This window comes from Anopheles moucheti, chromosome 2 (assembly GCF_943734755.1).
Source record: "Anopheles moucheti chromosome 2, idAnoMoucSN_F20_07, whole genome shotgun sequence".
Classification (NCBI taxonomy): Eukaryota; Metazoa; Arthropoda; class Insecta; order Diptera; family Culicidae; genus Anopheles; species Anopheles moucheti.
Window position 1 is genome coordinate 71,568,069 of NC_069140.1, and position 16,639 is coordinate 71,584,707.

Consider the following 16,639-nt stretch of genomic DNA (forward strand, 5'->3'; position numbering starts at 1 on the left):
GTGCCCGATCGGTGGCGGATTGGCTTTTATTTTATTCTAACTTGTGTGTACAATAAATTACAACCAATACTAAAGTATATGTATCACATAGCAGTAACACCGTTGCGTTTCGCTGAACGAAACATCGTTGATCGGATTGTCCGATTCTAGTTAAAATATTAGCAATACTGTGTAATTGTTTAGCTACCATTGGCTCATCGATCAGCTAGCTAGTCGATCAGTCCTCGTCGATGAATTTCTTGTATTCGTAAAGCGTCGTTGGATCGAGCGGTCCCCAAGCAGGCGTAGGTTTGAAGGAGTTCTTTATTTTCTGCAAGAACAATTGAAAAATTAATAATTAAGTTTGATCGACTTGTGATAAAAATACCTCGTTGAGAGTTTTTCCACTCTGCTTATAGATGGCATAAGCCGCCCAGATAGGAAGCTGCAGAAGTCCGAATGCAAAAATACACCAACCAATGTCTGCGCGGAAAGGATAGCAAGAAATTAATACCAAACTGCCTCAACCGTGTGTGGATGTGTCGAATGTTTCGTACCGTATGCGATCGTCGGATACACGTACTGCTTGTACATAAGCGGTTCCAGCGTGATAAGATTGTAGATAAGTATAACAAACATAAGAAGCGGAGTGATCCAGCGCCAGCAAAGTCTCCAGTAAATGTTTGGCCGGTGTCCCAGCATAAATTCCGTATCCTTGCACAACCGGTCTACACCGTATACCCATCCGATTGCAATCAGTTCGGCAATCGCGAGCACTAGAGCGATCGATGAAGCACCATAGTAATCAACCAGCTTTAGCACGTACTGACCACCCTGCAAAGAAAGAATGGGCAAGATATGTTAGTATACATTGTGCATTTCTAGTTCACCTGCCCAGTTATCACATACCGGAGTAACGTAAATGCTTCCGAGCAGCACACCACAGATAGCGATAATCGTAGCCGCTTGCCAGTTGCGTACCTTCGGGAACTGGTCCTTAATTACCGTCATAACGCACGATGTCATCGCGACATTACTACCGATTCCCAGCACGAACAGCATCAGGAAGAACAGTACCGAAAATGCTTGCGGCAATACCTCAAACTTTGCAATAGCCTCCGGGTAGGAAATGAACGCTAAACCAGCGTCCGATTTAACGACATTACCAACATCCGTCTTGCCGGTGACGTGTGCCAAATGGCCAAGAATACCGAAAATAGTACAACCTGCCAGCAGCGAGGTAAAGGTATCGATCGATGTGACGATCGTAGCGTCGCGATACACATTGTGCCGGAACTTGTTGTAGGAGGAGTACATGATGATGTTGCCGAAACAGATCGAAAGCGAGAAGAAGCACTGCGTCACCGCTGCGTACCAAACCTTGGGATCGTAGATTTTGTCCCACTGTGGTTTGAGGAAGTACACGATACCATCCACCGCACCGGGGAGCGTGCAGGCTCGAACCAAGAGCACGGTCATGACGATGTACGGGAAGAGCGCCAGGAAGTATGAGGCTTTTCCAGAACTTTTAACGCCTGGTCGAATTAAATGAAACTTGTGTTAGATTGGTACAGAGTACATCTACTTGACATGCTAAAGTTACCTTTGATCAGGGTCAGGAATACGAGCGACCATGACAGAACCAGGAATAGAGTCAGTCTTAGATCTGGAAGTCCAATTCCATCATCAATGCCATCCAGCTCCTTCAACACTACCTTACTGCAATCAGATTAAATGGTGTGATCAATTTCGTCCAGTTGAAGCACCGTCAACACACAAACTCATCGATCAAATTATACGCTTACAACCAACACCGTACGACAGACATATTGCACCACCACCGACAGAGACGCTCGACAGTTCCATGTTCGCTAAACTTACGTAAAGTACAACTCCGAACTACTGGTCATCGAGGGACCTGTGACGTTGGCACTATGCGAAGCTGATTCTGACTGTGCCGTCATCGCCTTGGCCTCCGAATCAATACAGTTCGGTAACCATTCCTGGCGACACTTGGCCCAAGGTAGAGGATTCATAAACGAGTCTATCATATACCGTGCAATTAGTGCCATGAGCGAAGAGTAATACGTGATTAGAGTAGACACCGAGAACAGCTGCCCATAGCCAACACCTTGCGTGTAGGGGAAAACCAGAAGGATAGCAGGGGTAAGTACTACTTGAAAAAAGGAGTGATGTAACTCGTCCGGTGTTAGATTCGCTTTAGTATTCAACCGTTAAAGATCCCAGTCGTTCCGGTTTGGATGTCTTCATGTCTTCACCGCTACCGTTTGGAAGCATTATAGTTGACTGATTGCCCAATGCGTTATCTGAGACAAGAGGGCACCACTTACGTAAAGTACAGCTCGGCTGAGGAAGTCCTGTTGGACAGTACTAGCGTATCGTTAACATCATTCATAAGGGAGGTGTTGCTTGAGCCCGAAGGAATGCAATTTCCTGCCCAGCTGTCCTCGCACACGGCCCACGGTAGGATGCTTTGGAATGAATCGAACAGATACCGCAACGTGGTGGCCATCAGTGAGGCATAGTACGTTGTGACGATTGTTGTGGAGAGTATCTGTCCATACCCGACGCCTTCGCAAACGTTCGGAAGTTATTTCATGGGATAAGAATTGTGTGATCAAACTATTCTTCCAGCACTTTGCAATCTATCAACAACCTGAACGAGGAAAAAGGAAACAGGACTGTATCCTGCGACAACATACTTACCACGCATGATCGGAGCCATATCGTACACCTTAACGCTTCCCCGGCTGGAGAACTGTCCAATGATCATCTCCATGTAGTAGACCGGTTTGCCAACGAGCAGCAGCACTATGATGTACGGTATCACGAACGCACCGCCTCCATTCTCAAGAGCGACGAACGGAAAACGCCACACATTGCCGAGCCCTACCGACATGGCGATACAGGACATCAGGAACTCCACACCCTTACCCCACTGGTCTCGATCGGCCGTGGGTTGGACGGGTATAGCTGTGCCGGTTCCGGTTCGTGTGGTGTCTTCCGGCACAGAAGTCCTGTGGACGGTTTTACCACCGGCCAGTTCCACATCGGTAAGCGCTACACCGTGCGTGCCGGACCCATGAACGCCATTCGAGGGTGGAGTATTCCAGCGAAACTGACCCGCTATAGAGGGACTGTTGTCACCGATGAAGCCATTATTATCTCGACCTTCCATTTTCCGTGAGTGGTGTCCGTAGTGCCACCGAGATGCGATGTAAAGGATAGCGAACTGGATGCCTAAAAGGAAAAAAAGAGGAATACAAATCATAAGCTCGTTGTCGGTTCCATTTAACTAAAAACAAACTTCCAGTTAAGAAGGGGAGTTAATGGGCAATTTATTGCACTTTCAAAAGAAACATTGGCAAATCTTTGCAACACATTAACTTTTTTGAGAATGCGAATTTAATTAACGAACCAAAGATCCACACTATCAACATCTATAAAAACTTACCTTATCTTAGATATTTTTAATAGCCGTTCACAAAACCGAATGTTTAAAGTTTTTTTTTTGGAGGCCGTAACCGTTTCTGCCTGATATGTGTGTGCAGAATTTACTGGCAAAGCAAGTTTATTTTTTAATTCCGCACGAACGATCGGTACCTTCAACCCTTTCCAGACGGTTGGCCGACCGATTGGTAAGGATTTACGGTTAGCGAATTTCAATGTCACCGTAACGGACATCATGGACACTTCAACGAGTAAGCGCCGGTTTACCAAGCGGTTTGCGTGTGGCTACCCTGTGGCGAACGACTTGGCCATCAATGCGAGCGAAGGTCAATATCAAGTTACGTTGAGGAAGGATTGGTTCGCAAATGAACACAAGACGCGTACCTTCTCAAAGCGAAACTCGTTTTATTTTATTGGGTAACTACGTCACTGAGCTGGTGACGCTTATTATTGATAGTTCCACTTTCCCGGGAGAATTTGGAATGTGAACTGAATGTGGGATAATCGTTTTGGATGCGGGAGTTTTTGGATGAAGAATCTTGTTTGTTTGTCTATTTAATCAACTAGCTTAAGAGGCCCGGTTACAGGGCTACGCACGCTAACTCGGGGCTTGTGGGTGAGAAGGGGGGAGAGACGGAGGAACTCGAGGGAAGCGCCTGGATGTCCGACCGGTTGGCCAGCCGGTTCCTGTTGCCTGGCCATTTGCCCGGTCCGTTCCTGTTGTCCGATCCGTTCTGTTTCTGTTACCCGGCCCGTTCTGTTTCCTGGCCAGTTAGCCGGTCCTTTCTGTTACTCGGTCCATTCTGTTTCCTGGCCAGTTACCCGGACCGTTCTGTTACCCGGTGCATTCTGTTGCCTGGGCAGTTACCCAGTCTATTCTGTTACCCGTTCCGTTTTGTTGCTTGGCCAGTTACCCGGCCCGTTCTGTTTCCTGGCCAGTTACCCGTTCCGTTCTGCTATCCGGTCCATTCTGTTGCCCGGGTAGTTACCCGGTCCGTACCCACCTTACGCACCGCAAATCCAAGTTAATGTATTAAAATGTAAACAAAAGCAAATGCAAAGAACAATAAAACATTGCCCACAATTGTTATCGAACTCCGTGCACCATTATGTAGTGTGATATAAAATAATGTGACATTTTAAACTCAACTTAAGTTGTGTTTTTAATTGTATAAAAACATGCGCTTTGCGTTCGTACCACATAGTGCTTGCGAACAAAAAGTATATTAAAATGCATCGTATGAAACATTGATCATGTTATGGAACATTAATGATCCTCTCATCAATCGCAGCACACACATGCGTGCACAGGCACACGCACCCCAGGTAAGTGTTGCGGGGTCGTAGGGATCGTTTGATACTGGCGTTTCTGTGTGTGGATTTCTGTTTTGTAATTGTAATCCATTAAAATAGCGCAAATAATCATGTAGTAATTTACACATTCATACCCGCATGTGTTTGCTTTGTGTCCTGGCGACAAAAAGTAGACTCAAATACGCACAAACACATGCGACCCATCGGAAGGATTTGCTCAGGGAGAGATTGTGTAATAAACCATTCAAATAATGCAAATAATAAAGTAAGTTGCACTATTGTTTGACAAAACATTGCATTGATTGGAAATCATCTGATTGCGCGCATATTTTAGCACAGCGGTAGCGATGAGGGAGCGAACGCAAGCACCGGAGCACTCTCGCCGGAGAGAGAATAAGAGTGTGAGAGCGATCGTTCCGGGATTGCACACACAGCCGCATACAGCTACACCTATTTGCCGCTTTGAACACGATCCATCCATAGAGAGACGGGCGGGTATAGCACCACTGTCCGTGTGTGTGCTAATTATATAAAGTATAACTAAAGTATATAATACATACTTTACATAATACATATATGTATAAAGTATAACTTTATATAACGCTAAAGTTATATAAAGTATTTTAACTTACTTAAGTGAAGTGATTTTTTTATTTTAGAAAAACATGCGCCTGGCCCGTAAAACATGGTGCTTACGAACCAAAACGGTATGAAAGTGCTGTAACACATTTTTGGAACTTTTCATGGAACTTTTATATGGAACGCTTATGGTGTTATCAAACAATTGTGTTCCCCGCATCAAATCAAGCATTTGGCAGAAAACCGGATCAAAATCGGATCGTAAATGAAGAAGATAGAGCCCAGTGCGTGCGCGCTCTAAAAGCGCGCGCATTTAAACTTTTACTGATGCCACTTCGGAATCAGAATGTTTCGGAGTATTATCGGCAGAGTTGGACATGTTAAGCTTGTTAGATCTTAACAGTACAGGCAGTCCCCGGTACACTATTAAAACGGACCGCTATAACCCGGGAAAATCTGCGTAACTTACATCCTGGTGCAATTTCGTTTATACTTCAAAGTCAACGAGTCGATTTCCTTCTCTGCACTTGATTTATATAACGAATCAGGCGATTTTTTGAAAGATTACATTAAAATAAGTTAAAATCAAATGTTTTATATTACAAAACAGCTAGTTTTGACCATTTGTTCACCTTTTTGATTAGATTTTGTGCTATAAACTAGTTCATCTGTCAAATTTCCAGAAACTGCGTATCTCGGGGACGGCCTGTATATGTAAACATTCTATTTCCTTATTCATAGTACCATTTACGTGCTTTATCACAGTTCTCTTGCTTACAGTGTTAAAAACCCCACTTCTAAACCCCAATCTTCATGCAGTGTCGATGGGTCTCGTGTGAAATGTACTCTCCGGACACGGCCCAAGCTTTTCCGGCGATTCCGAGGATGATCTGCGTAATGTTCGAACCTTGCTGTAGGATAACGCGATGGTTTTCCGCCTTCAGCGAACGCCCCGGTGTCCACTTGACGATCGCACCGTCGCGTTGCAACACGTACAGCAGATTGTCGTGAAAATCCAACTTCAGCCCGCACGGCCGACCGAGCAACCGCCCAAGGTAGGTAACATTCGTTTTCATAATAATCTTCCGTACGCCATCTTCCGGAAAGGCGAGCTGACGTATGTTCCGGACGGGAAGTGCGAACAAGCGATCACTCACCGTATCCGCTACGTACAGCTGGTTGTTGTTGATGGTCACCTCCGAAAGTGAGATCGGATGCATTGAGGTGAGATCGTTCTTTCTGCGTAAGAGTGAGATGTCGAATGTGAGGAATGTTCAAACCGGACAAGATGAGGGTGATGCGCAACTTACTGGAATTGCAGCTTGCCTACCGTACGCTTAAACAGAGAGTACAGCAATACGTGATCCTCGTCCAGGAGCGTTATAAACGCACGTGTGTCACCATCACTAGCTGGGACTGGGTCAACAACAATCGTGTGAAAGCGTTGATTATCGGACACACGAAACTGATGGTGTATCTCACCCGTACCGGGACTAAGTAAACTACGAATGACCAGTTTCGGTGGACAGGTCAACTTATCCCGGTCCGCACCACATAGTACCCACAGTCGGGCGAGTCGATCGATATCCGTTCCCAGCACCTGTCTCAGTCCACGGCACGACCGTTCGTCCCAATCGCTCGACAGTACTCGAGGCCACTGATTGCCAGTATTTTCGGGCCAGGTTGCTTCCACCAGCGACACTAAGGGTGATGGGTGGGCAAATTACTAGAGGTAGCCTATTGTATAACACATGGCCACGGAATGTGCACTCACCGTTGGATGATTCAATCGTCAGGAATGCCCGCGAGTGGTACAGCGAAACGTGCCGCACGCGGAATCGATCGATCCCGATCGAACGCAGATCCCACGAGTGGCTGATACGCACTAGGGCACTTAACAGCGCAGCGCAAAAGATGCGACACTTCATCGTGAACTGATTTCAGCCCCACTTGAGCGCTGGACACGGTTGTCGTGTGCCGCGGCATCCTCCATTGATGCATACCTTTCGCGAGGTAAGTTTGCGCTGACGTTGGCACACGGGCCGGGTCGCGTGGACAACGCTCATAGCGGGAATGTTTAACAAACAGTAAACCGCAAGGTCGTTGACGAATGTTGGATGGCCGAGTGAAGTGGAACAGTTTGGAATTTGGACATTTCCACAGTGGTATGGTCGCGTTAAGGGGTGTTATAGAGTTGGAGTTAAGTGAAGTGATTCTTGAGCTTACACTTGGCAAATCAGATCCACCGTTACTTTTTTTAGGTTTTCGAGAGTCTCTCTTGGAACGAAGAAATATATTTGGAGTATGGTGCCAAATTGGGTCTTAAAATTACTGCGCGAATTATATGTGAGCCTACTGAGCTGTCTTTTTGTGGTGAAAAGCGTAACTTCCAAGTTATACAACATGTTTCAAACTTGAATATCGCTTTAATAATAGCTTAGGTATCCGGGGAATTGTCGAGTAATGCAGGAGAGTAACTCTATTGTTTTGTAACAAGCAAGGTTACATAAAGGTGGTTTATCTCTGGACTATCTGTAAACACTGTCCAATATAACATACCAGAGATAGCTAGAATTACCCAAGGTCAAATACGCCATATGGTACAATCTTAGTTAAGTCTAATGTTTCAGTGGCTAAACTCGGATAAAACGATGTCCTTACTTCTTTACCACGATTTTCTTAACAGTGTATGGGATGTTCTTACTTTTAACGGAGCTTTGAGAACTGAGAACATCAGACTTGCTGAAAGATCTAGCTCTACTACTCTAGCTTCAGTGCACTACGTTCTTTTAAAACCTCGAGAGTTGAGAACATCAGAATTGCTGAATGATCCAGATCTCCTATTTCAGTTTAAGTGAACTATGTCTTTTAAAACCTCGTCTCTGTTTCTGATTATGGTGCTATCTTCAATCTCAGGAAGTATACGTGAACTTTTAGATGCCTTGAATAAATGTCAAATTAAACTCTACTCTGTGATACTATATTATATGTCGGATGCAGGAGAAATAAATAAATTGGTACAAGATTTTTCATGCAACTCGTCGGTGCACGTCATGACGGACATGTACGTCCTCTGTCAGCAGCATTCGGCCTAGCTATGACGGACATATTCATCATCCGTCAAGAGAAAAGATAATTATTTTTGTATGCTTAGTCGGGGCATAGTCGGGGCCCAGACATTGCATAATTTAATAATAAAACAATAATTTAATTAAAGAGATACCAAGATATCAAAATTAAAGAGGCACCATGACACCTCATTTGAAATGGCATAAAGGTTTTAGCATAATTCCTATTGAAATTGACTCTCAGCTAGTGGTATAGTTACAATAGCCACAACAGACAACTTTAATTTGAACAATCTCCTTCTAAACCGTTCTAAAGTTACAACTCTCTAACGCTACAATTATTATTCGGATAATTCTCAATCCGTACCGTTTCTTTGTCGAACACCATTCGAATGTTCTACTGCATAACATCAATCACCCACAAACTATCGCACGCATATTTCAAACGGCCGCAAAAACCACTTCCACGTACGCAAATGGTTACTCATTTACATATGCAAAGCCACCGGTGCGTGCCTGTTGCGCGCTAGATGCCGCCGCCGCATCACACGTGGTCCCGGTTTGGTATGCGTGCCTGGGAGGTGTTGAATACAGCCGCGCTGCATTAAAATTGCACTCAGGCACGGGTGCATGCACGTACCAATTGCAAACGAGCGTCCGATTGTTGGTGGAGAGGTGTTTGAAGAAACAAAAACCCTCCATCATCGAACGTCTTGTAGATGATGCTATTGTCGCGTTATAATTGTCGACATGGTCTCGAATACTAAGTGCCCTGTGTTGGCGGAACTGGAACCGTGTCTAACATGAAACATATGTGCATGATCGACATTAATTTTGTCTCGGTCTATGTGCAAGGTCCACGACGCTTTGTATGCCCAAGTTCTTTTAGCCAATATGAGAATGCACAGATTGGGTTAATCGCTGCATGGAGGGTTCGATGATGGCGATAGAACAATAAATCAGTAATTGCATAAGAACTACAAACAACGATCTCACACGCCATCTCGATATGTTACCGTATGTGTTTTAGCCTCGGCCTTGGCATCGCAGCACGTGAGTTCTACGGTTGTGTTCCATCGAACTTTATGATGCATCAGAGCAACCGAAGCAGCTTGACATGAGTTGTTCTGAGATATCAGCTGATACGCGATCATCTCACGATATTGCACACGGACAGAGGGACATACAAAGTTCAGCAACTTCCCACCGACTACTCAACAGCTGATCGTTCGAGGTTGTGCACTTTCGAACTGTGGCACCCGGTGAAGATTCCAAAGCCCACCTTCAACCGGCTCTCGTTTGACGCATTGACGCGGCGTAGACACAAACCGCGGAAAATCGTGCTCGCTTCACCGTGGGGCGCGCTTTATGATCGTGCCAAATTGACGATAAAACTCAGCTTCCCGGCAGTTCGGCAGGCTCTACCTGGTAACTGCGATAAACGTGGCGTCTTTGTTTTTTGCTACCCGTGTCGCACGAACGTTAGGTTGGCAGAAAGGGGAGCTTAATGATTTTACAACGACATCTGTCTTATCTGTTTCGACCCCGAAACCCACCCCGGTCTGAATGGGAGGAGAGCACTCGGCGGGGTACTTCGTGTGTGTGTGGAGTGTACCGTGAAGGAAGCGATTCGTGAAGGTGTAATGCGCGTCGCCCTTATTCAGGTGCAGCTCCGTACTGAGCTGTAGCACACCTTGCGAAGGGGGGTGCAATATTCTGGCTCTAGGGTGGCAAAGAGTTTGGAACGATCTGGTGAGACACTGATCCACTTAGCTTAAACCGGAACTTACAGACGGATATACGTGTGTTCGAGCATTGGTGCTCGTGACATTCCAATGTAGGTGGTAACGTGGAAGTGAAGCTGTATTGTTTTTTTCTTACCCCTCCATCCTCAATATTGGATCATGAAGGATGTTTTGGGATTTTTTTTTTGCAGAGAAGGTATGTCTACCAGGCAATTGCCCATGCGACGGTAAACAAAACGTTGGAACAGTCGCCTTGTTGATGTTTACTTTCCTAATGTTGATCGTAAAGCATTTCGCAGTTAGACGAGTGACTGATGTGGATGAAATGAGCACTGAATATGCACAAAGAAATATTATTTTTCACACAGGGGAAATTCCCAATTCCGGCTAGACATGAGATGATCGCTGTTTTGCCGTTCGTTTACCTTTACTGTACATTTTCTAGTGGTTTTCGTAAGTGCTTAAACAAGGAATGGATAAATTGCTCACGGACCATTTTCAACTCTTCAAATAAACTGATACTAGAATGGTATCTTAGAACCATTCAAAAACCTCTCATCAAGGCGTTATCTTCCGACAAAGGTTATTATAAGTTTATTGCAAAGAAACGTGAGCTTTAAGACGATCATAATGTCAAGTTTGGTTTGGTTTTTATTGGAGTATTTCTGCTATAACAAGGCGCACACACAAAGACAGCAATTATGCATTGATTGCAATTGTTGTGAAGTGGTCTCATTAGGGCCACTTTTGATGGAGAGATCCAGCGCGCGGAGAACCAGAACAGTGTTTGTATTTTTTATACCTCGCGTTGATGGCTGCAAAGCCCTTGGGATTGTACTTTCTATTAAACTCTGTTTTGCTTCTGAGGTTGTAGTTATTCATTTCGCTCCTCAGTTATGTAAATTATGATCTCAATACAAACTCCATCTGTGTATGTATGTATGAACATAACCTCACTTTTAATTCAATTCTGCTCCGGTAAGATACGAATGATTTTGGAATCGACCGTATATCAAGCAATGGGTGCTGTAATAGCAACTAAAAAACCCCAGTCCGTTTGATTTCGGTTCGGTTTGTAATCAGTACCGGGTGATCATCTAAGTGTGATTCGTGCCAAAGTGGTGATGGGAGAGAGAGAGCAAAAAAATGGAAAACAGTTTTCTTGCCTCATACGATCACAATGATCAGTTTGCTACTAAATCATTTATCGCCACAGTCACCCGGGCGGAAGGTGTGAACGATGGGTTTTGTTGTTTGCATAATGCCCCTTTTCGATCGAGAGCGCATCATACCTTGCAATCGATTATGTTACCAAACGTCCCGCGCACGAAAATGAGCCGCTTGTTTGGATAGTTTCGTTTTGCCGTTCGTGGCCGGCCGCCCGCTTCGTGAACGGATGAGAACCAACAGTGGCAAAAAAAAATAGTAATAATCATCATCTAGCATCTAGCAAGGCCATCGGCACAATTAGGCGAACTGGCCTCACACGCCGCTGCTCGCGAACGGAAAAGGGATGCTCGGTGGCACCAATCCGGCCCGGCATGATGATGTGTGCGAAAACATAAGCAACCATACGTGCCCGATGGATTACATCGCCGCTGAAGGTTTACGGGCACGGCTCGTGACGATCGCCAGATTGCAGTGCTTTCCATATTGGCTCGGTGCAGCAGCATAAGGTCGCCGGTTAGGCTCAACACACTGTGCATTAGGAGCTTAATCAATGAAATTAACGCCGGCGGTGTTTAATATATGCTTCTGGTTGGGAGACATCAGCGCATAAACGTTGCAACATTGATAGGGAAATGATGAAAATTTTATTTATTTTATGAGTATTCAGTAACCGTGATAAAATTTTAAATAAAAAAAAAACAGAGAGTGGGACATTTTATGATTTGTTTTATCACTTAAACTCTCTATCTCTCTTTTTTAATTTGTGTGTGTGGAAGCTTGATCGATGTTTCGAAAAAAGAAACCTTGTGACTGACTGTGATGTGACTGCTTTGATTTGGTATTCAGTTTTGGTATATTAATATATACATTAACTTTACAATCTACAAAGAATTAAAGTTTTTCTTAAGGAAACTGAGCTCATTATATTGTTTACTTGGATTGGCATTGAAATTTTTAAAAACATTTGGTCTTTTGTATTTCGTTTGTTTGTCGTTTTGTTTCGTTTAATATAATCAATTTAATATATTAATAATAATAATAATAATAGAAAAATCTAAATCCCTGAACCCATAGTTATACGCATTTGAATATTGAATGTTACAGATCCACAATTCTTGTTTTCGTATTGCAAAAATTTTTTGCGCTTGTCGAGAATTAAAAAAAATCTTGTATTATTAAACGAGAAAAAATAAATAAAAGGAGAATGATTAAAGACTAAATGCAAAATAATTTAATAACATTACAACATTAAAATGAGAAAAGGAATAAAAAGAGATTTGTAATCAGAAGCTAAATCAAAACACATACTTTTAAAGCAAAAGTTGCGTTTTACAAATTAATAATCGCAAAATTAGTTGAATTAATTTTAAAATCATGTTTCAAAATTGAATGTTTGATATAATTAAACATTTTTGTTGCAAAATATTTATGCCTTTTTAGTTTTGTCATTAATGGATTATAATCAATGGTACGCTCCTTTACGAGAAGTATCAAGCGATTTGTTTTGATTTATGTGTTATAATTTGATAGAATCATTGGAAATAAGTATGATTTTTTGATTGATCTGTTAATTAAACATTATTTTAAACAACAGTATTATACAAATATGAAGGCTCTTTCTAAAATAATGCCATTGACAAGTTACCACTACATACCATCTCAGATGTAATGTTACAGTGTTCCGATACATTTTTAAGGTTCCTTCAAAGATGTAATGAAGATGGATCCTTTCACATTAATAGTTTATGCTTTAATACGTGATGCTGTAGCTTTTAAAAGTCTAGTAAAATAGCGGTTTCTTCATCATCATCAACCCGTTTCCACCACCTTACATTCCTACGTGATGGTGGACGGTCATGAATTACAACACTTATTCCACAAAACCCTTTAGCACAAAGGTAATATTCGCGTGAATTTTGCGGTTTTCTATTGTGTGCTTATGACTAGGAAGCTTAGCCAATGACGAAAACACATTAAACAGCACGAGCACAGCATGATGATAACGATCCTCTTGCCGTCATCCGCATCATCAGCCATCGTGTCGTAAAGATTTCGTGGAATAATGCACGCGCACGGATCTATTCCACTACCGCATATAGTGAATTTGTGGGTGGTTAGAGCTATAAAACAGTGCTGTTTGATTATGTTTGGCTGTAGCTTTTTCTATTGCATGTCATGTCAACCGAAAGGGGACGATAAAACGCGGACGAAATGATTTAACCTGAGCTTTAAGCGTCCTTAAAGTGTAACACTTCCGGGTCACTTCAAGCGATCCTCGCAAGACATGAAGCGCTGAAACCGAATGGTATCACGCTAGTGCAGTTAGGTGTACTGTATATGAGTGTTTTTCATATTTCTTCTCTCCGGAGTTCGTTTTGCCGCTGGTCAGAAGGAAGTCTATTCCGATCCCGCTCCGATCAAACAAGGCACGAACCCCGCAACGTTTGTTGAATTGCTAAGCGGCAATCATGAACCGGGTGTGCGCGCGTTATTCTAGATTTTGTTTCACTCCTCAATTTAACGATTCAAGGAAAACTGGTGCATGCCCCGGAGTTGTTGGCCCGGGCCAACGGGAGAATGTGACCGGGCCCCGGGAGTGCTAGAACGTGAGTTTGTTCTGAGACCGGATCAGGCCTACCGGCATTAAATCGCGTGCCTTGTTGCCTGCTCCCTTTCGCCTGTGCTCGATCGATCTTCGCCCAAAGACGGTAATCGACGAGGTCCACCTGTCGCACTGGCCGTTTGCGTGAGGTATGTGTGCTTGTGTACTACTTCCTGTATGGTGGTTTAATTTGCAATGGTTCTAAAAAAAAAGGGTTGAAACCTGGCCCCCCCGCGGTACCGCAGGAAATCAGGTTCACAACAAAGAGCTCCTTTTAGCAATTGAGTGAGTTAAACTTGATCGATCGAGAGGTGGCAGCAGATCGGTTATTGACTTTTTTTTTGTGGGTGTAATACGATCACCAAAGCAAGAACAAACATTCCACGCCAGAGCACAAAAACAAGAGCGATTAGATGATAAACAACTTGCTGATGATGGATTCGATTGTGGTATGTTCGCTTCCATTTGTTATTTTGTGCCTGTAGTTAATGTCAAGTTTAAATTCACATTTAAACGACACAAAATATTTATATATTTTTGGTATTTTTTTAAAAAAGTAATATGAAAGTAGTATTATTTTTTATTAACAAATAAATAATAAATAAATAATTTAATATTTAAGAGGATTTAAAATATTCGCTAAATTCTACCATATCTTCTGAGGCATGGCAATGCTCTCTAATCAAATAATACTTCCTAGCCTTCGATTTGGTTTTATTTCCAAGTGTTTACGGAAATAAGCCACAAACCAGTAAGGTTAAGCGCATCGTTTATACGGTTTTTAACATGTTTTCTGCTGAGAGTGAATGATTTAGTATCGCCGGGTGCCCATAACAATGCAGCTCGAAAAAATACCGCACACGTCGGCCCGTGAGAGGAGATGCTTATGAGGTAGAGGTCTAGATGAACTTGAAAATCGTAGCAGAATAGTATTTAATCGAATGCAACGTCATCGTCGCGTAACATTGAACTCGATTTCTCCGTTCGTTCGCTCGGTTGATGGCCAATCAAAGTGTGGGCCGCAAGAGAGAAAGAAAAAAAAACACACACACATTTCGGACCTTGCCTAATAACGCTTGCTGTAGTTGAGAACCGGTACGATGAGCGGTTAAAAAGCAAAGATTAATAAGATTCGGCTGCTGTGATATGATTATTTTTATTTTTTTCTAAATCAATATATTTTTTGGATCATTATCGCACCTAAAATAGAATTTACGCAAATCCGCCCTTTTGCAAACCAAAATAATTCCAAACCAGCATGGTCACTTACCCTAACACGCGTGCTGCATGTGCCTGGATACAAAACGTGTTGTAATGTGTTCCTTCGGGGAGATGGTACGATAAAATACCGACGGCGACGATGACCAGCAAATTGTGGGGTATAATAATGTTTTTCGCAAAGCTGTTTGGTAGAGATTTTGCAAATAACACACGCGATTTGCGATTGTTTTTTTTGCGTGTGTTGTACTACTACTCTACTTGTTGTCTTCACTTAAAGCACCCGCACACGTCCGACGGCTGCTCAGGAGGATGGACTTTAAAAAAAAACAACAAACCTTCACTTAATGCTTTTACCCAGCAATTATCGTCAAAAGGTTGACCTATTTGAAGTTTGCTTTTCGGCAGCACAATTACATTCGCTTCACAATTGATCTACAAACACACTCGGGATCGGAGAACGTAAGTCACAAAAAACGATCCTTACAACGTTTTCAATCACTTCACACCGTACAATATAGTATGTTTAGCCTTGCTAACGCATTACAAAAAAAAAGCCCTGCTAAATCACACGTAACAGCAGTAAATAACCGCAACAGCACAAAATATCTGATCGTTGGTAGTCACAAAAAAAATCGGTCACCAAATAAACCACTAACTAATTTTTCAAATCACCAAACTGCTCCACTGTATCCAAGGTGGCGTCCATTAAGATTCGACGCGGCTAAGCCGTATTTGGTGGAAGTTCTACTTTCGGTGAAGCAATGCCACCCGAAGGTAAATGAACTGGAGACGAATGAACGAATTTTTATTCCAGCATTACACGGTCGAATAGGTGGAGGAGTTTTTCGACTCAAGTTTCAGCACAGGAGCACTGATTGCGCAAACCGAACGCGACGGCTGCTGGATAGAAACTGAAAGTCGGCTTTAGCGCGCCAATCATTTTAAATGGCGGGGAGCCGCATCCGCTTAGATGCGATCATGACATGGTCGGCGGCCTAACGTTCCGCTGTTGCAGTTTGCTTTGGGGGAAACAAATATTAGGGCCTAAATATATTTTTTTTATGTCATTCTAATTTTTAATTCACTTTCTTTAAAGAATGTTTAATTCATTTTCTAGAAAAAAATTGTTTGAATAAATTCTAATACACCGGTAGTTCATGTCGGTATCTCGCTACATGTGGAACGCACTGTATTTGAGCTTTTTTGAAAGCTTCAGCAAAAGCTCTAACTCGCATGCTATGGTTGATACATATGCGGTTCGTCGTTTATTTAAATTTTTCAGCTAGCAATTTTTTAAAAATTGTTTTAACAATTGCATTTAATAGGTTAATGGATCAATATTTTATGAAAATAAAAATTCATTTGAGCCAGTGCCATAACGAGAGGTTGGTCAGGTTGGTCCAAAAGCACACCATAGTCAAGGTGAAATAACTTCTTTAAGCGTGTCACTAGCCCTATGAGAAGTTTCAAGATTTACATTCTCAATTCTA

At 42.9% G+C, this 16,639-nt stretch overlaps 2 protein-coding genes across 2 annotated transcripts; both read right to left on the reverse strand.

Annotated features, from left to right (window-relative positions):
• Positions 1–169: 169 nt before the first annotated feature.
• On the reverse strand, positions 170–15,407 carry LOC128306709 (sodium-dependent nutrient amino acid transporter 1-like). Its single transcript, XM_053044332.1, has 8 exons — positions 15,199–15,407; positions 2,707–3,240; positions 1,861–2,110; positions 1,583–1,698; positions 889–1,514; positions 537–813; positions 368–462; positions 170–310 (listed from the first exon to the last, which is right to left on the reverse strand). Exons 2-8 carry the CDS (start codon positions 3,176–3,178, stop codon positions 218–220), a joined length of 1,929 nt encoding a protein of 642 aa, XP_052900292.1. The 5' UTR covers positions 3,179–3,240; positions 15,199–15,407; the 3' UTR covers positions 170–217.
• LOC128306890 (uncharacterized) lies at positions 6,141–7,271 on the reverse strand. Its single transcript, XM_053044572.1, has 3 exons — positions 7,118–7,271; positions 6,654–7,044; positions 6,141–6,582 (listed from the first exon to the last, which is right to left on the reverse strand). The coding sequence occupies exons 1-3, from the start codon at positions 7,269–7,271 to the stop codon at positions 6,141–6,143; spliced, it is 987 nt and encodes a 328-aa protein (XP_052900532.1).
• Positions 15,408–16,639: the final 1,232 nt, after the last annotated feature.

Excerpts from the sequence above, each read along its gene's own strand:
- LOC128306890 (XM_053044572.1), bottom strand. The coding sequence starts at position 7,271 with ATGAAGTGTCGCATCTTTTGCGCTGCGCTGTTAAGTGCCCTAGTGCGT. Across the intron at positions 7,045-7,117 it reads GACGATTGAATCATCCAACG|TGTCGCTGGTGGAAGCAACC; the intron begins GTGAGTGCACAT and ends CATCACCCTTAG. Across the intron at positions 6,583-6,653 it reads GTAGGCAAGCTGCAATTCCA|AAAGAACGATCTCACCTCAA; the intron begins GTAAGTTGCGCA and ends ACTCTTACGCAG.
- LOC128306709 (XM_053044332.1), bottom strand. The coding sequence starts at position 3,178 with ATGGAAGGTCGAGATAATAATGGCTTCATCGGTGACAACAGTCCCTCT. Across the intron at positions 814-888 it reads GAAGCATTTACGTTACTCCG|GGTGGTCAGTACGTGCTAAA; the intron begins GTATGTGATAAC and ends CTTTCTTTGCAG. Across the intron at positions 463-536 it reads GTATCCGACGATCGCATACG|ACATTGGTTGGTGTATTTTT; the intron begins GTACGAAACATT and ends CTTTCCGCGCAG.